This window comes from the organism of the source record quoted next, unplaced genomic scaffold (assembly GCF_019419815.1).
Source record: "Pyrus x bretschneideri cultivar Hongxiangsu unplaced genomic scaffold, Pyrus_bretschneideri_v1 Contig25, whole genome shotgun sequence".
Lineage (NCBI taxonomy): Eukaryota > Viridiplantae > Streptophyta > Magnoliopsida > Rosales > Rosaceae > Pyrus > Pyrus x bretschneideri.
Window position 1 is genome coordinate 4302995 of NW_025999557.1, and position 17862 is coordinate 4320856.

Here is a 17862-nt window from a genome sequence, read left to right on the forward strand (position 1 = left end):
GACTGCAATGAGACGGGAACATTATTCTAACTAACTGTACTAAAACAAGTCTGTAAAGTCAGCCAGCCCCAGCCAGCCCCAGCCAGCCAACATCAGAGCGTTACCTGAAGAATAACTGCAAAGACTAAATAGGAAGAGGGGTCTACCCAACCCAACCCAACCCACTTCCACGTCCACGTCCATTGTGCACACTCAATTTACCGAAATACCCCTTTATTATGATAAAACCACTAGAACAAAAGTTTGACATTTATTTTGAAAAAAAAAAATAATTATTAATATATTTGGCGACTGGCCAGCCCTTTTTCCTAGTACAAAATTACCTTTAGGCCCTTGCATTTCTAATTTTAGATGGTTGATTTTAGAAAATTTTTGTTCACAAACTCCATGATTAATTGATATATGGTTGACCTTGATTGAAAAAATAAAACAAGGGATGGTAACCATATGGACTTTGACTTATATTATCCATCTGGTAAAGTGGTAGGCTAAGAAAAATCATTTCGGATTTGAATCTAGAAGAAGAAATCAATCAACAACAATACAACATGAGTTTAATACGAAAGTAAATTCCTATTAATAAGCTTCAGTTACATAAAGATAATTAAACTGGTAACTTTTCAAATTTTCAATCATGAGTTAAGGCTCTTTTTAATCAAGTGTAATCTCTCGGTATGAAAGTTCCTAGTTATTATCAAATTACTAATTCAGTCATTATATCACGTATTATCGATCACTTTAAAGATTGCAATGTCAAAAGTAGCAATTAAGAAAAATTCAAGGCTCGTTTGCAAGTGCTTTTGAAATGATTAAAAGCGCTTTTAAAAAAATATTTTTGAATTTTAAAAGCACCGCTTATGTACTTCTTGCAGGAAGCAATTTAAGTGTTCTTTTTCAAAATTTACTAGTATTTTTACTAAATATTTGGTTCTAAAAATAATTTTACTAGAAACACTTTTAATTATTTTAAAAGCACTTCTAAATAAGCCAAACATCCAGCATTTTTCACATCACACATAATTGGAAAAACGTAACCTGGTTTCCACCGTAATTCTAGTTGTAAACAAAGGGTCAAATAACGACGTGTGTTTTTAATATCCGATAAGGAAACAAATTTATACGCGCTTTATTATTGTAGATGAGGACAGAGAAAATAAATAAATAAATTTTAATTTTTAATTTTCTCCACGTGAAAGACTCCTATTTGGCTATGAAATATGATGATTTTCTCTCTCTAAAATTTGGTTCTGTTTCCTGCGAGGAGAGAGAGGGAGTGGGAGGGAGAGTATTTAGTTGCGTTACAGGTTAGAAGTTGGAACTCAAATCACAACTCTCAACCCTTTCTCTCTCCCTCTCTAAAGTGAAATAAAAACCTATCTCTCTCTCTTTCTCTCTCTTGTTTTTCTGTCTGTATATTTCCATGGCTGCTCATGAGGAAGGAGAGGTTGGTTTCGAAGAAGGAATGTTGTGGCTGCCGTCACAAGTTTTGGATGAAGCAATATGTGACACAAAGGTTTCTCTCTCTCTCTCTCTCTCTCTGTGTCATATTTTTTCACTCTCTTTTTGATCGGCAAAACGATAATGGTTTTATTGAGCGATATCTCTTCTTGCTCCAAATACAGAATTTAATATTTTCTAGTTTTGTTTCCATCACTCTTCCGAATTTATTGAAATTTGATTTATCTTATAATTTGCAGGCGTATTCGAGGCTCCATGTAAAACACCACCACTACCACAGTGATCAATTGGTACGTACTCTCTGCCATCACTTTCGTTTTCTTTTCTCTCCATCAATGGTGATCGGGTAGGTTTTGACGTGTGCGGAATTGGTTATTAGTTTCTTTCATTCGCTCTAGTCATTTTTTCATTCCTGCAATTCACGGGTTTTACTTATCGGCTTAAATAGTTTAATAACCGACAAAATAAAAGTTTTTGCACAAATGTCAAACGGTACCATTGATAGAGAATTGAAAATGATTACTTTCGAAGATTGATTTTGAAGATTTTGGTTCCTAGCACTACAAAAAAAAAAAAAAAAAAAAAAAAAAACACCATTTTCCGACGAAATTTAATCTTGAGTCGGTCGTTTTCCATAAATAAAAATAATTAAAACATTTCCCATACGAAAATATTAGTGGGACAAACCTTTTAAAAAAAATTAATTAATTTTTTTTAAATTTTTGACAATTAACGATTACCTACTCATGAGGCTACATAATATATTACTCAACTGTCACGTTTAGGTCTTATGAAACTGGTCTACCTAATCATTTTTATTGTTAGTTTACTCCCTCTTATTTTTGCAACTAATTAACTCTCTTTTTTTCCCTAACAATGCAACTAATTAACTTTAAGGTATAGTTTGATCTTAGAAAGAGAAAGTTATTTGGAAATTTTTTGTTGAAGTAGTGTTTTGGGGGAGTCATTAATTTAGAGTTGTGATCAAGGAATCTATGAAGGTTTCTTCGAAAAATTGTCGATACATGGCTTAGGCATTAAGTAAAATATTTCAAAATTAGTATATCGAAATTAATAAGGGTTTGTTTGGGACTATTTAAAATGATTAAAAGCGTTTTTAAAGAAAATATTTTTTGGTTCCAAAAGCGTTTAAAGTGTTTCCTACAAAAAAATACCATTTATATGCTTGTTGCATGACGCAATACAGTATTTTTCAAGGATTCACTTGACATTGGTTCTAAAAGAGCTTTCGGCCATTTTAAAAACATTTCTAAACAAGCCATTAATTAAACAAATTAAGTCTTTTGGTGTTGTTTTTTACTCGAAATATCTATCTCGAGCTTGAATGCAGTAGTACTATTGTATACTCGTATATACATATATAATTCGTTTGACTAAAAGATAATGTGCGAATTGCAGGATTCGAAATCTAGCTCGATGAGACCATATCATAGGCCAAAAGTCAATGTGAATTGGTCATCCGGAGGACCTGGAATGCAAGCCATCTTCCTGGATTCTAGTCAAAAGGCATGTGGCACTGGCGTTTTTCTTCCACAACGAGCAGGCACCCACTTCATCAGAAGTAAAAAACCAGGTAGGTAACCCTAATTTCGGATTCGATTTTAATTTGGTCATTTTTTTGGGTATATTATTCTTAATTTTGATTAAGGTATATACGTGAATAATGAGCGTCTTCAAATGACCAAAATCAAACGACGAAAATCGAAATACCCTTGTTAATGCTTGCTTTGCATGCAGCTTGTGCTCCCGTTCTGCTGCCCTCTCGTGTGGTTCAAGCTCTGAACCTCAACGTGCATGCACTAGGCCTGCAAATTTCACCTCGACAAGGTTAGTTATACGATCCATACAAACATATATGCAGTTGATGGCAGCTGATCCGTGTCACCAATTTTTTAATAACTTTTGACACGTTTTGGCCCACTCTGTAATGTATTTTAACGATCTAAACCGTCTATCTTTTAAAACATCATTCATAGATCATTCTTACAAAATATTAGACAAATCCAAAACCATTAAGGCATTCATTTGTAGTGAAAAAAATGAAAGAATACGATTCTATAAAGAAATCCTAAACTCAAAATCCAACTGTCATATAGTTTCATATTCGGGTGATTTTGGATCGTTAAAATATATTACGGAGTGGACCGGCCACAAAAAAATGTGTGTAAAAAAATGTTGTCAGGGATCCGCCCGCATAGTTGATATATCATATTTTACTTAATTTGATTGAAGTATCTTTTGTTGTTTTATTTTATGCTGCTAAGAAATTCGGGATTCTAACTTCAGATTCTAAAGAACATAAGTGGAAAAGTGAAGACTACTTGGTAGCTCAAAACAGGAATGGAAATAAGGATGGTTCGTCTACTCAATGCTACATTATTTCCCAAAATCCGAATTCTTCACCTGAGTTGTTTCTTCCAAAGGAATGGACTTACTAATGGCGAATACGAACAACGATTATTACACATATACAAGAAACTATATCATCGTATAAGGATAAGGGTCTCGTAGCTCTACGATTGATGTGTACGGCTAGCTCTGTTGAATGATCGATCTTTGATCATGTAATGTAAGCTTAAATAAACAGCTAAATGCTTCCATTTTTAGACAAGTGCTTTGATAAATTGTAATTGCTTATGGGCTAGTTTGACATTACCGAAATTATTTTAAAAGAAGCCGGTCCCGAACTAGCCTAATTATATGTAATTCTTTTGAATTTAAACTGATCTTCCAAATCTTTCAATAATCAAAATTAGAAAATAAAATTTACAGCTAGTGGCCCGTTAGTCTTGTATGGACCAGTTAATGGTTTCGTTACGACAATCCACTCTTTTGGGGGTTGGAAAGATTCACAAAAGCATTTCAGCCTTCTTCTAGCCCATTGCACCATGAATCGAAATGAAGATGTGTTGTATGGAATACGGGCATAAACTTTGTCTCTAACCATTAGGTCACCCTGAATGTTGAGTCATGTATGTCCTTTTGATCAAGCGAAAATTGCATTCATAATTCAATCGCGAGTAGCAATATAAATTAATATATGGGAAAGGCTTATGCTTGAAGTCTGCTTATTCCCTCCGTTCAAATTCGAATCTCTTCTATGGTTTGAATACACATTGTAGAATACTAGAGTAAAGAATGGCAAAACGGGCCGTTTTGCGTCCATAAAAAAAAAACATTATTGTAGTAAAATTTGAAGATGATCCTCTTGCGATCGTGAGAAACCTAGGAATCTTTATATCTTAACTGTTTATCGTACATCATACGATCATTTTTCGTCAGATATTATTTACGATGCACGATAAATGATTAAGATGTGAGGATTCGTAGAATCCCTACAATTTGGATCCGAATGGGATCCAAAATCCCTTTGAAACACTAATCCCAATCATGCCTTGCCACGACGGATGGACCTTCGCCGACCTAACAATGGGCCAATAAGAATATCATGTCAATAGTGTAAAACGAGCGAGTAAAGCAGAGGATTATTCCCCCCACCTTAAAGATGAGCCGTTTCCCAGCTCAACCGAACTGAACAGCCCGCTGCTCCGTTTGCTCTATCAGTCCCGCCATGGAAGCCACTCTTCTCAGCTCGCAACGCTTCCATCCCAAACTCTCGCCCGCAAAATCTCGAGGTCGGTTTCCTGTTTATTTCCCGAGAAAACTCTGGAAAATCATGGAAAATTCGGAGTATTGTTAGGTTTAGTAGTCTCTTGGTCAATTTAATCCGGTAATGCGTAGCTGTGTATCGAAAATGTTTCCGTGTTGAATTTTGTAGCTTCGGATGAAGTTTCTGATGGAGATTTTCTGGTCATTTACTTGCAGGTGCAGTTTCGGGTTGTGAAATTCAAATTTGTTGTTTGCCAATTGTTAGGAATAGTAGCTATGTTTCCCTTAGGACAAACCCTAGAAATTTCATGTTGCCAAACAGGCCCTTATTGTCCAGAGTGAACAGAAGAGTCTCCACTAAGTTTTCGAAGCGGTTCCTAAATAGTTATGCAAATGTTGAGGCTACGCCTCCAGAGTCTCTAAAGGTTGAAGTTAATCCGTTGAGTGGGAGTGACGGGACGGAAATTTCGAAACAGAACGAGGTTGAGAGCTTAAAGGATGAGAAGGCCAGGCCTATGACGTTTAGAAACCGGTTTCTGAATTTCGTGCGCCTGAGTTCAGTGGTTAATAATGCTGCTGAGTCGTTCTTCAAGAGCGAGATTAGGAGGAGGCTCTTTGTAACAGCTGTGCTAATTGTGATTAGTCGTGTCGGTTATTTTATCCCTCTGCCTGGATTTGATAGAAGGTTGATCCCTCAAGATTACCTAAGCTTTGTGTCGGGATCTGTTGGTGAGTAATTGACCGTTCTTCCTCCATGTGTATGGTCATTTTTGTAATTATCTGATGATTGTTCATGTTGTTTTCTGCCAGATGAACTTGGCAATTTTGCAGCGGAGCTTAAAATGTCTTTCTTTCAGCTTGGAATCAGTCCTCAAATCATAGCATCGATCATAATGCAGGTTTATTTCTTTTCGTCCGCTAGTTTAGTTTATCTTAACCTAACAGACAAATTTGAAACCAATAAAAGTAAACGGATATATGTTTAATGTGCTTAATCTTGTGAGGAAAGTTGGCATGTAATAGAATATAGTTATATATTGAAAATCTCAAAATCGATGTACAGGTACTATGTCATGTTGTTCCCTCCCTGGTAAAGCTGCGGAAGGAAGGCTTAGATGGTCATGAGAAGATTAAGAGTTATATGTGTGTCTAGTTATTCATCTCAAGTAGTGAGCCAAGTTCTTGTTGCATAATTTGTTTGTGACTTACTTTTAGACCAGATTTGTCTCTCAAGATTTTGAACATGTTTCATGTTTCCGTCTATTCAAGATGGTGGCTATCCTTCGGCTTTGCAATAGTGGAAGCTATCATACTTGCTTGTTATTCGCTTCCATATTCAATCTATGCGGCTAGCTACAGGTAATGCAGCATATCTATTGTTATTTTCAACAATGATTGTGATTTTGAATATATCTTAGGTCTACTCACAAGTTCTTATAGATGTAGCTGCCTAGGTTCTCTCTTCCACCATGCCCTTAGCAGTTAGCATGGTTCTTTTTCTATTCTATTCAATAATAATCTGGTGTTCTCGTTATCATTTACATTTTTCACCATATATGATACTCTTAACTTGTAGATCCGTTGTTGTTTTAGTTGGTAAGCTGTATTTATGAGGTGGAACTTTTCAAGATGATATTTATCTATTGGGGGAGTATGATTATGGCATGGAATTTTGCAGGGTCAAGCATGTGATGGTGACAAGTATGTTATTGGTCTGTGGAGCGATGACAATGACGTGGATTTGTGATACCATCTCAGAATCTGGATTTGGTACTATACTTGATTTGTTGGTTACTTGGTTGGTATTGTAACATTGTGCTAATATTCCCCATAATTCTGTCCTGTTGTCTTTTTCCGAGCCCCTTTTTTTCAAAGAAGGATTATACTTTCATTTTCTCCAGTCACTATGGTTATCATTTTTGGATACTGGATTTAGGAAAAGTTTTTACATAGTTTAATTTTATATATACACAATTGTTCCACACAAATCTCATGCCTTGTAGTAGAAGATATGTCCACAATTAGGAGATTTGGCTTCAAAAGTTTCCATACCTCATGAGGTTTTTCCTGTGAATTAATAATACATAATTCTGTTCGTCCTCTTTGATGAGGTTTTGACTACCTTGTGCATCTTCTCTCATAGTAAGCATTCACGAGTCCTTGTGGAATACTTGATTTTTCACTGATGGTGACTGTTATTACATATGTGAGGCCTTAAGATCATAGTATCATTCCAATGGTCACTTTTTATTTCTGTAAATGCCCGAAGTACTTTCAAGTTTCAAACAACGTTAAAAATTGTTTGTTCATTTTTTTGTCTTATTGTGTATGGGATTATACTCTCTATCTTCTCTGACTGGTAGTTTATATTTCAGGTCAAGGTTCATCTCTAATTATTTGTGTACAAATATTGACTGGCTATACAGAGACGTTATACAAAATGCTGTCTCAGCTCTCAGGTATGTGATTTAATGAATTCCATTAGTTTGCTCTTTGTTGGGCCCAATTAATATCCGATCAGATGCATTTAATTCTGTAACTTTGCTCATCCTACCAATAGTATTCTGTCAGATGTCATTTAACTTGAAGATTTAAAGTTTAGTGATTCATGTTTTTTTATGTATTTCAGGAAGTTCTGTTAGTTGGGGGCCTTACTTATTTGCAGTATTGGGCGTTTTCACCATAGTCACTATGTGGGCAGTTGTGGTGACTGAAGGGTGTAGGAAGATAAAGCTGCAGTACTATGGTTTTAAGCTTGCTTCTGCTGCAAGGTAATACAACCCATTTGGATGGGCTGTGATCATTCTTAAAGAAAGTGACTGTGTAGTGCGTACTTCTCTCTATACATGGTGTGGTTGATTATAAAGATGGCTGTTCTTAGCCGTTATTGCTTGTAGACTGATCTCATTGTCGATTAAAAGCTGAGTAGAAGCCTTTATTTTTATTTCTGTTGGCTGACACTATTTTCTGGGCTTTTGTGTTTTGGGCAGAGATGACTCACCTATTACCGAAGTGGAGCCCTATATCCCTTTTACCATTAACCCATCAGGAATGCAGCCTGTTCTCACCACTACTTATCTCTTGGCATTTCCCAGCATTCTTGCAAGGTAAAGTTTTTTATTTGGTGGCATCATTTCCTGGCCGACCCCGAAAGCTTCCTTAATTACACTTTGGCTTTCCCATTTTGAAGTTGAACTTACAACTTTCTGATAATGTGGTTTGTTGGCAGTATTCTTGGTTCATCTTTCTGGGAGCATGTTAAGGAGATATTGAACCCCGAAAATACCATTGGGGCAGGGCCCTGGGTGTACTACTCAATATATGCATTTTTTGTGTTCTTATTCAATATATTTGACATTGTAAGTTTTCTCTTAACATTATATATAATCATTCTAGAATCACCGTGCTTTCTGTTCGTTCTTCAATCTGCAGGCTACAATACAGCGAAAGAGTAATTTAAAACCCAACTAATAAGGATATAGTTGTAAAGCATTTTTTTTATATTTCTCTTTGCATGCATTAAATTTCTCGTCTTTATGTTTCTATACTTGTGCATTATTGTGCTTAGATGTCTGAATTTGAAAAATATGGTATGTGGTTGTCAGTAGTTTCAACGCTAGCAGAGTCTATTATGGCTTAGGAGTTTAGCATTCTTGGTTCAAAAATCCATAGTAACAATGATATTTGTACATTTAGATGTGAATAGAAATTATGTTAATCTCGTCTGTTAAAAAGTTTGCTAGTGTTTTTAATCAATAATGCTTGTCCAGGCCAACTTGCCCAAGGAAATTGCTGATTACTTAAATAAGATGGGTGCCAGGATACCAAACATAAAACCTGGGAAGGCTACAATTGAGTACCTCTCAAAGATTCAGGCATCGACACGTTTCTGGGGTATAATTCTCCTTTCATTGTGTCTTCCTGTTATTTATGAACTTAGTTCCTTTGTTATTGGCCCCCATTGAATTTATTTTTGCTTGCTTTTTTCTTTCCTATGGTGGAAATTCTGCAGGGGGGCTATTGTTAAGTATCTTGGCAACAACATCAAGCATAATCGACCATTATTTACGCAATATCAATGCGGGGTTTGCAATCGGGTTGACATCAGTCCTCATAATAGTAAGTACAATACCAATTCTGAGTATGCCACTTTATCCACTGCTATAGCATGCTTTTGTTTGTGTTTGTTTGTGTACCTTTGTGTTGCAGTGTAACTGTAAAAAAGTTCTGGCGTTTGAATGAATAGTTGGAGGACGTTAAATATCTTTAGGGTCTTTATTTGTTTACTATACATGTACAGATTCTAACCCGGCTTTACTTTCCTCAGCTTTGGTTTACCCAAATACACCATAAACCGACTGTGTTTATTTGATTAATAAGTTTTTCTTGCATAAGGGTTTGCACTACCGCGTTATATTGTACGCAACTCTTGCAAGTAGTTCTGACTATTGATTGTGCAGGTGGGTTCTATTATTGAACTTAGAAGATCATATCAGGCATATAATGTAATGCCGAGTTTAAGCAAAGCCTTAAGCCGGTATGGTGTATAACTCCCAAATAGGCTGTGCCTTCTCGTCTTCAGGTGATGGTCTCCTATAACCCAAAAACCGATAAAGAATTTCTGCGTAGAAGGTGACACTAACGACAACTTTTTCTCTCCCTTCAATTTGGCAGCGTTGGAATGCTTAGACTGATGAAACACCTCCAGCAGAAACCAGAAACGGTTATGGCATCGCAATATGGTGCAAGTGGTATGTAGTCCTGACTTTGAGTAGCATCTAATGCTTCATTCATTGGCCACAAAGCGAAGACTTATAGCCGGCATGGTTTCTGCATCAAATGGTAACGCGTCGATGGCAGGGTTTAGTTGAGTGCACTGTAGACCAATACTGGTTTGTATCGCCGATATAAGTTACCCCATCTTTTGTGTATATATATATAGACACAGGTTTTTATCTTGTGATGTTCTTCTGTGTCGAATGGTAACTAGGTTCTTTTTCTCCCATCACACCCGTTTAATTTAGTCGTTTTTTTTCGTTTGATTTATTTGATTGGTAGATCAAAAGTAGGGGGTGAATTAGTTTGATTATCTTTTTATTTGGTCTATAAAACTGAACCAAATTGAAATACCCGGTTTAGTATGGGCTTTTGATTTTCACAAATTGTAAGTTAACCGAACCAAATTACTTGTGATAAAACATAAAAAATAACACGTAATATGTATAGTATTATATACAAAAGCAAAATATATAATTTTATGTTTTAATATTTTACTATATGTCTCGGAGTTATGAGATTAGAAGTTCGAAGAATTGAGTTATGAAATTAAGTATTTTGAAGTTATGAGATTGTAAATTTAAGTTCAGAGGTCAACAATTTGACATTGAATTTTTTGTAAATTGATACGTATAAGTATTTATTTTAACTTCTTATACACTATTTGCTAATTTCTGTTCTTTAATATTTTTCAGTTCATTCGATTCAACGGCTGGAAATTAAGCGAGATTTATGAAAAGTAAAAAGATGTGTGTAGATAATATTAGTTTTACCCCAAAAATATTTTCACATTGGTCCACACAAATATTTGACCACATAACTTTTTAAAAAATTTGCCGCCAACGTAGCAACTGGATACGGGTTTATGTGATTCGACCCGTATCATCTTCTTCTGGGCCGTATGGTACCCGATTCCATTTGAAATTTCAGGTAGTTCGTCTTGGCTCTCTCGGGGATCGGAGAGATGGAGATCGCCGCCGACTCTCTGGACGGCTCTGTGATCTTCCACGCCATTAACGAAATCTCCGGTTTCGTGCTTTACATGCACCAGCAAATCCCTGCGTAAGTACTTGCCCCCATTTTCCCAAATCCCTAATCATTTCGATCCTTTTTTTTTTCTTCTGAAAATCCCCAATTTCCTGCACAGAATGTTGCAGGATATCACTCTGGAATTCGATTCGCTCTGTTCTGAGTACAAGGATTTGGTACGAGACTTTAAATCTCTTGAATTTTGCGTTTTTTCGGATCCGAATTCGAATGCTTTGCCCTGAATGAGAATCTGTGAATTTTCAGGAAATGGCGGTTCAGCAAAACGAGGTGAAGCCGTCGCTCCGGAGGAAGCACGCCGGCGAAATGCGGGAGGCGAAGCGCGGGATTCGGAGATTCGAAAAGCTGATGCGTCAGGTTTCCGACCTCCAAACTGCTCTGAAGCAGATGATCAGCGAGGTTCATGAGTTCCGAGACGCGATTCTGATAGTCGGAGGGAGTCCGCTCCGACCTCAGCACGTCTATGAGCTGAGTTTTTCGAGCGGAACTGCTGTTTCCGAACTTGACTTTGCGAAAAGCAGGGCGTCGGAAGTGCTTTGTAGAAAAGCGATTCGGGGGCTGATTGCAAAGGGTGCTGGGTGTGCTGCTTATTCAGGGCCTTCCAAGCTGTTTCTGCTGGTGAAGGCTCCGGCTTCTTTCAATCTGCCTCTCCATTTTCTTCCAAAGCGTGATTTCCGATATAGCAACAAGGTCGTTTGCTATTAACAATTCAACTTCCATTATCTACCAATTAGCTTACAACTCACTTGTGCATTTTCTTAATTGCAGATTGTGCCTCTGAAACTAAAGATCAAGAGCAAAACCCAAGATCCGAAAACGGATGCTTCTTCTCAAAGTGGCAGCTCTGATGGTGTGGTTGAGTCTACTCCAAATGATTTTATATGGTACGCCGGTCTGCGAAAAAATAGGCTTTGAACACCCTCAAATGTAAAATATTTGCCAATCCCTGAGGGCCATATCCCCTTTTGTTCCCATAACACACATAACGTTATGTGTGCTATAGGAACAACTGAACAAGGGGTACACACCCCGGGATAGGCAAGTTTCGGTGCTATAATCTTCGTTTTTTTTTTCCTTGTACTTTTTGCAGTTCATATATTTGAATGTGTTTGAGTTTTGTGCTGTTTCTTGTTTGATGTTACAGGTTTCAATGCCGGCATGTAATAAAGGGTCTGGAATGTAACACACCAACTGACGGAGAATAGCCCCCGACGTGGTCGTTGTGCAAACCAGTGGTGTTCGCCGGTTCCAAACCGGTCAAGTTTAGCCATTCAGGCCTCGAATCCATGGTAGACTGGATTGTGCATACTATGCGGTTCGAAACATTGTGTTTTAGATTCTCTCAAACCTTGACTGTATAATGTAACTTGATTACCAACCTTGTTTCTAACGTGCAGTTAACGAAACTTATGGTAATGGTAACTCTTGGTTTTTTATCGTACAAGTAGTGAGTAGCTTGTGACTCAAGTTGGTTAAGAGCGTTTAGTGTCGCGTTCAAGTTCTTGGGATTGCATTCGAAGAAATACAAAGGGGGACCCTTCTATAAAAGAAAACCCTCAAGTTTTTTTCTCTTTCCGTGTAGTTTTGGTTGACACTCTAAGTCAGGGTCTGAACCAAAAACTTAGAGGACTTGTCTACCTCCCGAGACACCACCGTGACATCCCGGCCGACGAACACGTTGCAAATGTTTTAGAATTTTCGTATTGCATTGTACAATTGATTCACGATTCCGTCACCTTGGCAATCTCGTTTGTTGTTAGTCATTCTCTAGAAACTTTGCCGAATTGTAATCTCGTCCACTCACTCTGCCATGAAAATGCCCAACTCTAGAGAGCGCCTGACATGAAATAGATACACATTGATTGTTACATCTCGAGTTAATAAACAAGGGTATGTGTTACACAAGATTAAGACCACGGTGATAATATATTCATTCCATATATATCGTTCCTCTTGATTGGACCGACATTCACTATTAAAAGAGTTCATAAAAAATATAGATTGAAGCCCATCTTACAACTCGACTTGTTTTATTTTTTATGAACAGATGATATTGTCTACACTAACAGGTTAAAGTGAGCTTAGACTTAACCTTTGCTTAAATTCATCTTTATCGAAAATCGAACTTAATATCCCACACGGTAAACAGTTGGCTACAACCCGACTTCTAACCCAACGTCTACGTAAAAACCATAGCCACCGTCCCTCTCGGTCTCAGTCAGTGCCAAAACCCAAAACCTCACTAACACCATGAAGTTCCAGGTCGAAGACGTGACGGTCTACTTCCCGTACGACCACTTATACCCGGAGCAATACACCTACATGCTCGAGCTCAAGCGCGCCCTCGACGCCAAGGGCCATTGCCTCCTCGAGATGCCCACCGGCACCGGCAAAACTATCGCCCTCCTCTCTCTACACTCTCTCCAAACCCCAAAACCCCGTCAAGCTAATCTACTGCACCCGCACGGTTCACGAAATGGAGAAGACGCTCGCCGAGCTCAAGCTCCTCCACAATTACCAGGTCAAGCATCTGGGTCCGCAGGCCCAGATCTTGGCGGTCGGGCACTCGTCGAGGAAGAATCTGTGTGTTAATTCGACCGTGTTGGCGGCGAAGAATCGGGATTCTGTGGATGCGGCTTGCCGGAAATTGACTGCCAGCTGGGTCAGGAACTTGGCGGCGGAAAACCCAAATGTGCCAACTTGTGAGTTTTATGAGGAGTACGAGAAAGCTGGGTCTGGAGCTGTTTTGCCTCCTGGGGTTTATATTGCAAGTGTTGCTCAATTGGGTTTTTGATAAATTTTGTTTCTTTGAATTGGGTTTTGAAAATTTTGTTTCTTTGTTTATGTTTTCGATCCGGATTGGAGTGACTGCAATCGGGTTGGTTTGTTTTGTGTGAAATATTAGGATTTGAGGGCGTATGGGAAGTAGAGAGGGTGGTGCCTCTACTTCTTGGCGAGGCATATGGTGCAGTTTTCGAATGTGGTGGTTTATAGTTATCAGTACATGCTTGATCTTAAAGTGGCTGGGATTATTTCCAAGGAAATGCAAAAGGAGTCTGTTGTGGTGTTTGATGAGGCTCATAATGTCGATAATGTGTGTATTGAAGCGCTTAGTGTTAGTGTGAGGAGGCAGACAATTGAGGGTGCCACGAGGAATCTTAGTAAGATGCAGCATGAAATTGAAAGGTAGGTGCTTCTTTTATGCGTCTCTTTATATTCAATCATGGTTTTTTTTCAAAAAAAACTGGCTAAGATTATTTCGAGATAGGCTTATTTCGAGCTTTCTTAGTTAGTGCCCTTACATTTAATACAGATTTTCATTCATTTGCTTGACATGGTAGGTAGGTTCAAGGCCACTGATGCAGATAGATTGCGTAAAGAATACAACCGGCTAGTTGAGGGTTTGGCACAAGGAGGAAACCTACCTAGTATGTTGATTGCTCATTCCCTTGATTTTCTTCCATTGAAACTTAAATATTTTTGTTTGATGATTTCCAAAGTTCTCATAACTTATTATTTCTTCTGTGTATGCAGTCACAGATACTTGGCTTCAAAATCCTGCTCTACCTGATGATATTTTGAAGGAGGCTGTGCCTGGAAATATTCGTAAAGTGGACCATTTTGTGCATGTGTTACGAAGATGGGTCAATCATCTGGAAGTCCGTCTTGAAACCGAGAATGTTGAGAAGGAAGGCCCAGTTAGTTTTGTTGCCACTATCAGTTCACAAGCTGGAATTGACCAGAAAACTCTGAAGTTTTGTTATGATCGCCTACACTCACTAATGATGACGTTAGAAATTACTGACACAGATGAATTCTTACACATTCAAACGATTTGCAACTTTGCGACACTTGTGGGGACATACACTTGTGGATTCTCTATTATAATTGAACCATTTGATGAGAGAATGCCACACATTCCTGATCCTGTTTTACAGGTTAGTTTTGTGTTATTCATTCTTTTCAATTTACTTTTTTTTTTTTTTTTAATAAAATGAACATTGAATGATTTCTGAAAATTGAAAAATTGGTTAAAAACTAAAAATATATTACCACTTTCAACAATTTATAAAATTTTATGTCCACTCTAATGAAACTAATGATGCGATGGTTTTATAAAATCTTCCTGCAATATGTTTCCTTGCATATTTACTCTTGTGAGTCTGTCTGCCTTTACTTGATCTACTTATATTGCTTCGGTAATGGGTGGACTGAAGACTTATTCAGTTATAAACTAGTCTTTTCATATTTGGTATTCCATCTTTGTTGTCATGATGCTTCACTTGCCATAAAGCCTGTATTTGATCGATTTCAAGCAGTTGTGATTACATCTGGAACCTTGAGCCCAATTGATCTCTACCCCCATCTTAATTTCCATCCTGTCATCAGTCGAAGTTTTACTATGTCATTAACAAGAGATTACATATGCCCAATGGTTCTCACCCGTGGATGGTATAAAATCAGAAAAGTGTTTTTTGTGCTTACATTTCATTTCTTTTGATTCATTCTAGTAGGGGAGTTGTAAACTTGAGTACTTTACTAACCATATTGTTCTTATCAGATCATAAATTGCCTATTATATTTAGCACTTACTCATATTAGGTTGTATCTAAAGGTTGCTTACGTATATTATTTCAGTGATCAGCTTCCGGTAAGTACCAAATATGATATGAGAAGTGATCTTGGCGTGGTAAGGAACTATGGGAGGTTGCTGCTGGAGATGGTTTCTGCTGTTCCAGATGAGGTTGTATGTTTTTTCGTCTGTTACTCTTATATGGATATGATAGTCAATAGCTGGAATGAAAATGGAATTTTGAAGGTAACTCCACTATCTATGTCTCTTGCTTTTCCTGGGTATCTATGAACTTTTCCTTTGTCCTCTTCTCCAAGTTTTCAATGAAGTTAGTTTTTCAGAAAGATGCTTACTGCTCCCATTATTGCCACAGGAAATAATGCAGCATAAGCTTGTTACCATCGAGACCCAAGATGTGGTAGAGACTACTTTGGCTCTCGACAATTATCGTAAGGCTTGTGACTGTGGGAGGGGTGCTGTCTTCTTGTCTGTTGCCAGGTATTATAAAACATTCAGAATTTCTTATTATTAATATGCAATTAAAACAAAAATGTGGGAGTGCATTTCTTCACTCAAAAAGAAAAAAATAAAAGATGGAGTACCCTTTTGCTGTTCGTGTACGCTGTAATATTTAGAAAGCTATCCATTGTTTCTTGCCACACGCAATTCAGAACTTTCAATATTACAATTGATGGGTGACACAGTTCTCTGTAATGAGTAAAATTATGTCTGTACTTTCTCAGAGGAAAGTAGCTGAAGGAATAGACTTTGATCGACATTATGGACGATTGGTGATCATGTTTGGCATTCCTTTCCAGTACACATTAAGCAAGTGAGTTCATTTTTTTGTTAAATCTCTTTTGTTTTATTAAGTGAAGAAGGGAATTTCGAATCAAATTTTCTGCATGTTTTAAATTTTTGTGTTTGGGGGTTTTGTTGGACTGAAACAAATGCTACGTCTGGGGGCTTGACGTATTTTTTCTCACAGGATTTTGCTTGCACGGCTGGAATATTTGCGGGATACCTTTCAAATAAAGGAGGGAGACTTTTTGACATGTGATGCCTTGGTATCACTGCAGTGCCTTTCGTATCATCTAAGAAATATTTGTTTGTTTTTTAAGACATGTTTTCTGAACTTTTTGGGTTCTGTATGGTGCAGAGACAAGCAGCTCAATGTGTAGGCCGAGTCATCCGGTCAAAAGCGGACTATGGCATGATGATTTTTGCTGACAAAAGGTTTGTGTTTGTTTTTATTTTTTTATTTTATCAATTGAATTACAATATCGTGAATTCACAACTTGAAGGTCTAGTTAAAATTTAGGCACTGATTTTTGGGTGCTTGACTTCAACTTCAGATATAGCCGTCATGACAAGCGATCCAAATTGCCTGGATGGATACTGTCGCATTTACGTGATGCACATCTGAACTTGAGCACGGACATGGCTATGCATATAGCACGAGAGGTTTGTCCTTATTTGTTATCACATATTTCCACTATCTTAGTATGGTCATTGATTTGCCTGAAATAAGCATATCTATCATACTTTGTATTTGTGGTTTTCCTTTCGAGTCATTCATCAACTGTTTTACCAGTCTGTTGTGACCTAGTAAATAATTAGGTTCCATACTTCTATCCCCATCCCTTTACAACTGTGCTAGATGATTTTGGGATCCAAAGAGAATAAACTAGAAGGATCGAAACCGAAGCATTGAAACACAATTTTTTTGGTCTGATGAAGTCTGATCGCTACTTTTTAAACTGAGTCAGAAAAACATCTGAAAATACCTTAGCGTTTTTACTTCTTTTTTTTTTTGCCAGAATCACCCAGCTGTGTCATGATGATAAAATCGAACTTTCATCTTGTTAAAGCTCTTGGCTCGCTTGCGATTTACCTTTTGGTATTCTAGCATGTTAATCTTCTCTTATCTTGAAAACAGTTCCTTAGGAAGATGGCTCAATCATAGGCAGCGGTAAGAAAACCCTTTTATCCCAACAAGACATAGAGAAGATGGGCGAAAGCATTGCTAATGATTTGCTGAGTTTAGGACTCTGCCTGAAAGCAAAGTGAGTGTCGCGGTTTGTGGGCTATTGGTTCTTCATTAGCTAATTATCAGTCCTACAAGGAGGAGTTTGGCCAACTTAGGAGATTTTGTTATCGGTCATCTGAGCAGTTACTTACCGGAGCATGGCACAGCCTTACGATAAAAATTTCACTCAAATTCAATTTTCCGGGGTTCAGGATTGAAATAAGTTGTACGAATTCAGTCTTGTAGATTTTTCGCTTGTAGTTTGTCTTTGAACCTCAATTATATAGCTAGAGCTGCATTTTTGGACCTCAGTTTTGACTAGTTATTAGATGTTTACCATGGCCATGAG

At 37.6% G+C, this 17862-nt stretch overlaps 4 protein-coding genes across 4 annotated transcripts; all 4 read left to right on the forward strand.

Annotated features, from left to right (window-relative positions):
* Positions 1-1229: 1229 nt before the first annotated feature.
* On the forward strand, positions 1230-4201 carry LOC103947659. Its single transcript, XM_009358588.3, has 5 exons — positions 1230-1513; positions 1698-1748; positions 2878-3052; positions 3217-3306; positions 3766-4201. The coding sequence occupies exons 1-5, from the start codon at positions 1421-1423 to the stop codon at positions 3915-3917; spliced, it is 561 nt and encodes a 186-aa protein (XP_009356863.2). The 5' UTR covers positions 1230-1420; the 3' UTR covers positions 3918-4201.
* Positions 4202-4947: 746 nt separating this feature from the next.
* LOC103947580 (preprotein translocase subunit SCY2, chloroplastic) lies at positions 4948-10043 on the forward strand. The gene is made up of 14 exons (XM_009358497.3): positions 4948-5114; positions 5305-5817; positions 5899-5987; positions 6152-6231; positions 6358-6447; positions 6767-6858; positions 7464-7547; positions 7718-7859; positions 8079-8195; positions 8318-8447; positions 8859-8982; positions 9101-9207; positions 9549-9670; positions 9763-10043. The coding sequence occupies exons 1-13, from the start codon at positions 5051-5053 to the stop codon at positions 9636-9638; spliced, it is 1722 nt and encodes a 573-aa protein (XP_009356772.2). The 5' UTR covers positions 4948-5050; the 3' UTR covers positions 9639-9670; positions 9763-10043.
* A 150-nt stretch (positions 10044-10193) lies between these two features.
* LOC103947579 lies at positions 10194-12352 on the forward strand. The gene is made up of 5 exons (XM_048586943.1): positions 10194-10926; positions 11012-11069; positions 11158-11601; positions 11680-11795; positions 12056-12352. Exons 1-5 carry the CDS (start codon positions 10829-10831, stop codon positions 12114-12116), a joined length of 777 nt encoding a protein of 258 aa, XP_048442900.1. The 5' UTR covers positions 10194-10828; the 3' UTR covers positions 12117-12352.
* A 723-nt stretch (positions 12353-13075) lies between these two features.
* LOC125478524 (general transcription and DNA repair factor IIH helicase subunit XPD) lies at positions 13076-17824 on the forward strand. The gene is given in 14 exon segments (XM_048586748.1): positions 13076-13322; positions 13324-13684; positions 13817-14097; positions 14257-14339; positions 14446-14853; positions 15150-15363; positions 15550-15730; positions 15858-15982; positions 16230-16316; positions 16473-16551; positions 16644-16720; positions 16840-16948; positions 17424-17445; positions 17448-17824. Coding segments are annotated over 14 exon segments (2295 nt in total). The 5' UTR covers positions 13076-13161; the 3' UTR covers positions 17555-17824.
* Positions 17825-17862: the final 38 nt, after the last annotated feature.

Coding starts and splice junctions, on each gene's coding strand:
- LOC103947659 (XM_009358588.3), top strand. CDS start 1,421: ATGGCTGCTCATGAGGAAGGAGAGGTTGGTTTCGAAGAAGGAATGTTG. Junction 1,749..2,877: donor ACTACCACAGTGATCAATTG/GTACGTACTCTC, acceptor TGCGAATTGCAG/GATTCGAAATCTAGCTCGAT. Junction 3,053..3,216: donor CATCAGAAGTAAAAAACCAG/GTAGGTAACCCT, acceptor CTTTGCATGCAG/CTTGTGCTCCCGTTCTGCTG.
- LOC103947580 (XM_009358497.3), top strand. CDS start 5,051: ATGGAAGCCACTCTTCTCAGCTCGCAACGCTTCCATCCCAAACTCTCG. Junction 6,232..6,357: donor GAGAAGATTAAGAGTTATAT/GTGTGTCTAGTT, acceptor CGTCTATTCAAG/ATGGTGGCTATCCTTCGGCT. Junction 7,548..7,717: donor AATGCTGTCTCAGCTCTCAG/GTATGTGATTTA, acceptor TATGTATTTCAG/GAAGTTCTGTTAGTTGGGGG.
- LOC103947579 (XM_048586943.1), top strand. CDS start 10,829: ATGGAGATCGCCGCCGACTCTCTGGACGGCTCTGTGATCTTCCACGCC. Junction 11,602..11,679: donor ATTTCCGATATAGCAACAAG/GTCGTTTGCTAT, acceptor TCTTAATTGCAG/ATTGTGCCTCTGAAACTAAA. Junction 11,796..12,055: donor ACTCCAAATGATTTTATATG/GTACGCCGGTCT, acceptor TTGATGTTACAG/GTTTCAATGCCGGCATGTAA.